Genomic DNA, 6,000 nt, shown 5'->3' with positions numbered 1-6,000 from the left:
TATTGTATCGCGATATCAGGTGATGCAGTATCCGTACTGCAAAAAGCCACAATATGTATCACAAGAAAAATGTAGTTTTAGTTGAACATTTCCTAATTTAGTTCAATTTTAGTCTGTGTTGTAGTGTTTTGTTAAGTCTTTGACACAATTTGCTGAAAAACTAGTGAATAGTGAAATAGTGATTTGTGTTTAATTAGAATGGACCATATCGTGTTGAAATGGGTTAGTAAAATATCGCACTAATATCGTTATCGCGATATAGCACAGCCGTATGGCATATCACAAGTTACTTCAGTATTGTGCAGCCCTTTGGTATAGCACCACTAGGGCTTTTTAACTACCGTATTTTCCGGACTATAAATAACTCCGGAGTATAAGTCGCACCAGCACATTGTTCAAGAATTTGCAAACTCATCCCACTATCTAGCTTTTTTGCTTTTTATTCTTGTTTTCTTCATTGCAGCAAGAGTAACCTCAGCTTTAGACCAGTCCCTCACAAGTTTCTCACTCCAAACCTTTTTCTGCTGCCCAGATACCGATTTTTTTAAATCTTCAATGGCACTAGAGTAGCTTGATAAACCACACCCACTTCTTAATTGCTTGAAAGAAGGTGAGTCTGGCCATACACGGTAAAGAAGTTGCTGATTGGCGGCTAAGGAACCAATCACGACCGTCACAGAGAAATGACAAGGTTGCATCACTCGCTGCCCCACTATGTTCAATTAACAATAACATTAGCCAAAACTAATCATGGATGAAGTAGTCGAGGATTTTGCCTCGGACTACAGCTGTCGTCACATCCGCCAAGTGGTTTATTTCACTGACAATCTGTGCACGTTAGGCCCGCCCGTTGAAACTGCTCCAAATGCTCCGTGACAGGGAATAGTATGGCAGAGCCTGGCAAGTACTAGAGCGCTCTCTCGCAGCTGTCAGTGTGAAAATAACAAACATGTGGAATTATATATTTTGATATATAAGTCACACCTGAGTATAAGATGCACGCCCAGCCAAACTATGAAAAAAAAATTGATAGTCCAGAAAGTACAGTATTTTTCAAAAGCTATAGCTGCAACTTCTAGTATTTCAACTCTTTACAGCTGTAAACAGTCCCCATTATGGCTAATTCAACTCCTTTGGCTACCACTTATTGCCACTTTCAATGGCATGAGGGCATTTTACTGCAAATTGTACAACATATTTTAGATATATAACGTAACCCACAGGAGATATACAATCATCTACTTAAAACGAATAAACAGCAGTTCCGCAGAAGACTGTAATACCACCTGGATGACTGAGAATCAACACTATGTACAGTAACTATAATGCGGAGAGGAATTAACTTAACATAAAGGATTTTTTCAAAGTCATTTCAAGTCGCACTGTCGATTCAAAAGTAATATCTCATGTTGTGTCCGAGCGGCTAAAACACTGGAAGGAAATAGTCTTTGTTTTTGGTCCAGGAGTAAAAATAGTTGCACTATGGCAGGTGCTTCCTGGTAACAACGTTTTTTACACTATTCCTCCACTGTGAACTACAGAAAGGCTATGACTAAAGCTCACTGCATTGAAAAGAGGACATAAGCACAAGGGATACAAAACTGACTTTGCATTTATTACACAGAATATGACTTATATTCTTGAGCGTGGAGTTTTCACAAGAAAGTTGGGAAGATGGACCCTTATCATTTCTGTATAGCATATTATTGGTCTGTTTATGCCACAATATTAACAATGTAGTCATGTATTAATCATATAATCTGTATTTTTTTTTTTTTTTAGTACCACACGTCACAATTCACAGCACTGGAGCGTGTATTGCTGCAGAATAATCAAGAAAAACAGACCTGTGCCCACACTTGTTCTTCATTTTTACAATTACAGATCACATTATCTTGCACAGTGATTGTCAAAAGATTATGACAGATAATAAAAACGGAAGCTTTCAACAAGTAACGCCACAGAATGCAAAAGGTCTGTGTACCACTTATGTCTTTTTTCCCAGTACAATCACAAACATCTCTCTTCGACGTCTGTACTAAGGTATTAAAATACCATATAGGTCTTGAAAAAGCAACAAACTCATTCACATTTTAGATCCATGCATATCTAGAAAGTTCAGCTCAAATTGTAAAGGACGTTTTCCAATTTGTTCTCAGAAATCAGACGTACGTTTAAATCAGGTTCACATTGATAACTTGATCAATTCTCCTGTGGCGACACAAAAAGATCACCGGAGCGTGCCAGCCTGAAGCCGAGGCCGAGGAAGCTTTTGCAAATATCACGGTCACGAATCACTGCTTTATAGGGTGACCACCTGCTCTTTCGGCTGCACTGCACAGCCATTTTGACCTTTGTCCTCCGTCCCAGCTATTTAGATAATGTCCCACTTTGTTTCAAGAAAGATTTACACAGAGAATGACAAATTATCCACCAGTGTTTCCCAGTTTTTTGAGTCATTAACTTGTTATCTGCCAAATCCCAAAGCGTATTGACCGGAGAGCTTACAGCCTGTAAAGAAAGCCAAGACCCTCTAGTTTCTAAGACTATGTGTAAGATCTTAACTCAGATCACATTTGCCTGTCCTTACCCTAATCATAACCCAAACCTAACCCTGACTCTCTAATCAGGGGGGACGGAAAGTAACAGGTTCAAGGAATTTTGCCACATTAAGGCCGTATGTCATTGAAAAGCATCATAGTTGTTTCAAGTAGACAATAAATCTAAATTTGCTTGATCTTCTATGCAAAAAATCTAAAAAGTATGGTCCCAAGCCCATTCAGCTGCATGTTTTGATGAAATTTTCAGTATTTATTTAGTCAATTTTACACAATTATTTTGCCCAATTTGTCCAATATCTGAATGGTCCTCCATTCCTCGGCTTAATCAAATGTTTCCGCCCTTTTAAAGATGATAAATGCATAGATTTGTTCCATTTAATGCAAAATATTGTGTTGTAACTAAGAAAATATTCTTAATTACAACTTACTGGGCCTGAGTTACAATTAACTAGGGCTGGGACGACTCACTTTTGTCAAGATCCGATACATGTCATGATACCCAGGGGCCAATTCAATATGTATTGCGATACGGCACATAATTATGATAAGGATATGTTTACCTTAAAATGTGCAAAAAGTCATGTGTCCAAAGTTTATAAACCAAATGCCATTTGACATTTACTAAAGTGTTTAGATTGAACAGTGCATTAACACAAAATGTAACAAAGTGTAGCTGTTACTGTAAAACAAAGGAGTTTATGATGAAAAAAATGCCTCCAAACACAAGTATTGAAAGAATTGCGATACTTGATAAAGTATCGCAATTACTTGGCATTGCAGCACAAAGTATTGCGATCAAAGTCCGATCCGATATTTTGTCCCGGCCCAACTATTAACTACTACTGTAACTACCAAAGAACTACCACTTTTTTGGTATTTATTACTAATAATTTGGGGTGGGCCATATCGTATCACATCTTTGTCATTTTTTATATCGCTGTGAGCACGATATGATTTATGTTACGCTCAGCTCCATCAGAGCAGCATGAACACTGACTGTGCTTAAAAAGTAAAATGAAATGAAGGATGTAAACTACTTGAGTAGATTATATTTGCGAAGAAATAAGTATGGCGCTAAAAAAAACGAATGAAATATCTTTGCACTAATCTTCCCAATACGCGTAAGACTGGAATTTTGAAGTCATTTGTCAGTTTTCAATAATATCATGAAATATATCGTATATCTTGATATTTCTTTTTTTAACTGTGATTGAGATTGTAGGCCATATCCCCTTGCCCTACTAGTAATTACTACTGCAAGGACCTAGGAAATATTGGGCTGTCATGTTAAGTGTTATCGAATATTTTGAATATTTTTTGACCTGTTTCTATCTGTATGTGTGATTTTGGACCAAAATAGCAAAGGAAACGCTTCAGTTCTCATCTTCATGTTAGGTAGTTTTAATTCTCTAATGTCTGTCCCCCCATGTCCCACCCATTACTTGTCCCACTTTCACAACTATTTGAGGCGGTCACCCTAATAATGCTCTAGTCATATTCTGACCTCATTTCTTTCGAATCATCTCGCTGCGATTCCATGTTATATTTGATCTGGAAAACTGTGTGCTTAGAGACAATCATAAGTTATCGACAGATGTCTCCCTAATCGGGTAAGGCCCTTTAACGACAGCTTATCTCACTAAACATGATCTGTTTGCTCCAAAACAGCACATACTGTAGATAATCCAAAAATACACATAAAACAGATTAGGGAGAGCTGCATGTGTGCTATTCAGTCGAGGCCAGTATGCTCAGAGATATCGGCTACAAAATAGTCTACATCATACTGTTCGGGGAAAGTTATACAACATTTACAACCGTTTAGAAAGAGCCAGCTCCTCCTTTTGTGCATGAGTGGGTGTGCTTCTCCCAGATCCCCAGCAGGGGGCACTGTTGCCTATTTCACAACGTTGCACTTGCACACCTCCTTCCTCTCAGTGGTATTATGCTTGTACTTTATATTGCGGGAGAGGTGGCTTCGGGGGGAATGTACAGACAAGAGGAAGTGGAGCCGCTGGTTGGATGTATTCAGGCTGTCAGAGTGTCCATGTTACAGCACCTCTTCCTCTTTGACAAACAGGATCTCGTGGGCCGAGCTGGGAACCTACCGAGACATGAGCAAGAAGTCGAGAAAACTTGTTACAATATCACAAAGCCTTGTTCATACTTGGATAGCTTGAGGATTACGTTTACAGTTGTTGAGCACCACAAGATTATGTTTGCCGTGTTACAGGAAACAAAGAATCTGGAGAGTGCCAGTGGTGCGATACTCCTGACCATAGGTCATCACTGTAGACAGTACAGTTTTATCTCAACCCTCGGTGTCTATACTAGTATTTAGGGCAGTTGTTCTGTGATCTGTAGCCTATGTGCAGCACTGGGGATATTTGGGCTTCGGGGTGGTAGTTAAAGATCTGTGTAGTATACTATAAGTTTTGAATAAACAATGTAGAACCTTGGGCAACTCTCTCTGTCTCAACCAAACTACCACTAACCAAAACTATTAGCTGTTGCTTCCAAAGAAATGGCCCTGAACCTGTCGATTATAAAGTCCCATGACGATTCTTGAGATTGACCAAAGTAAAGATTGCAATTTAAATTATTATTAATAATTATTAATAATTTTGTTTTTGAGGAAATTTTTGGTCTTGTACACAGAGATCATGGACCCAGTGAATGATATTAATGATCATTTTTGTAATTCATACATTTTCTTTTGAGCTATGACTTGTAAAAGTGTAATGCTGTTAATAGGAAAAACTGGCTCCTGCCCCCCGCTGGGCCCGATGACATCATCACATTCTATAACCTGCAACCCAGCAATTGCCCAGCCCCAGCACAAACTTAAGTCTTAAAGTGCATATGACAGGTTTGAATGCTTTTGAAAATATGACTTATTTAGAAGGATAACATCAGTTGGATAATTATCATTTTATTTCAGTGAAGCATCAACTTCAAGAAATGTTGGGCAGAAAAGTTGTTTTTGTTTGTGAATGTTTAAGCTGCTGACAGGAAATGACATAGAGGTAAAGTTCCATAGATACAGACGGCATCTCGTCATAGAAGGGGGCGTGGCTTCGCCAAGGGGGAAAATAGAATCTTTAGCCATTTTCTGGTGGAATATGAACTTATTTATCACACATAAATAAAGTCAAGTGTAAATCGGGCCCATATGGATATTTTCTCACAGCAGATTGTTCAGTAGAAGTGAAAAAATGGCAGTCAAAGCTAGTGCTAGCTAACCGTTAGCATTAGCACGATGCTAATATGTAGCATCAAGTTAGCATTCTCGGTTATTTATGTATTTATGGGCCGTTGAACCACTTTGCTCCTCTCCATGTCTTTGTTTCTTTATTTAGTAGAAAATTATATTATATATATAATTCAGCATTTGTTAAAGTCGTTTTCATTTTCAGTTAAATACAAGCTTTAAAATGTA

The 6,000-nt window shown here is 38.2% G+C and overlaps 1 protein-coding gene across 1 annotated transcript in view; it reads right to left on the bottom strand.

Annotated features, from left to right (window-relative positions):
- Positions 1–3,856: 3,856 nt before the first annotated feature.
- klhdc8a (kelch domain containing 8A) overlaps positions 3,857–6,000 on the bottom strand; it is a 29,384-nt gene continuing 27,240 nt past the window's right edge. The window contains exon 8 of the mRNA XM_079579328.1: positions 3,857–4,665. Within this exon, the coding sequence (XP_079435454.1) occupies positions 4,612–4,665 (54 nt within the window). The 3' untranslated portion in view covers positions 3,857–4,611. The remainder of the gene's footprint in view (positions 4,666–6,000) is intronic.

The sequence above is a fragment of the Gobius niger genome (genome assembly GCF_951799975.1).
Source record: "Gobius niger genome assembly, chromosome: 20".
NCBI lineage: Eukaryota > Metazoa > Chordata > Actinopteri > Gobiiformes > Gobiidae > Gobius > Gobius niger.
This window is presented reverse-complemented; position numbering and strand designations above follow the sequence as displayed.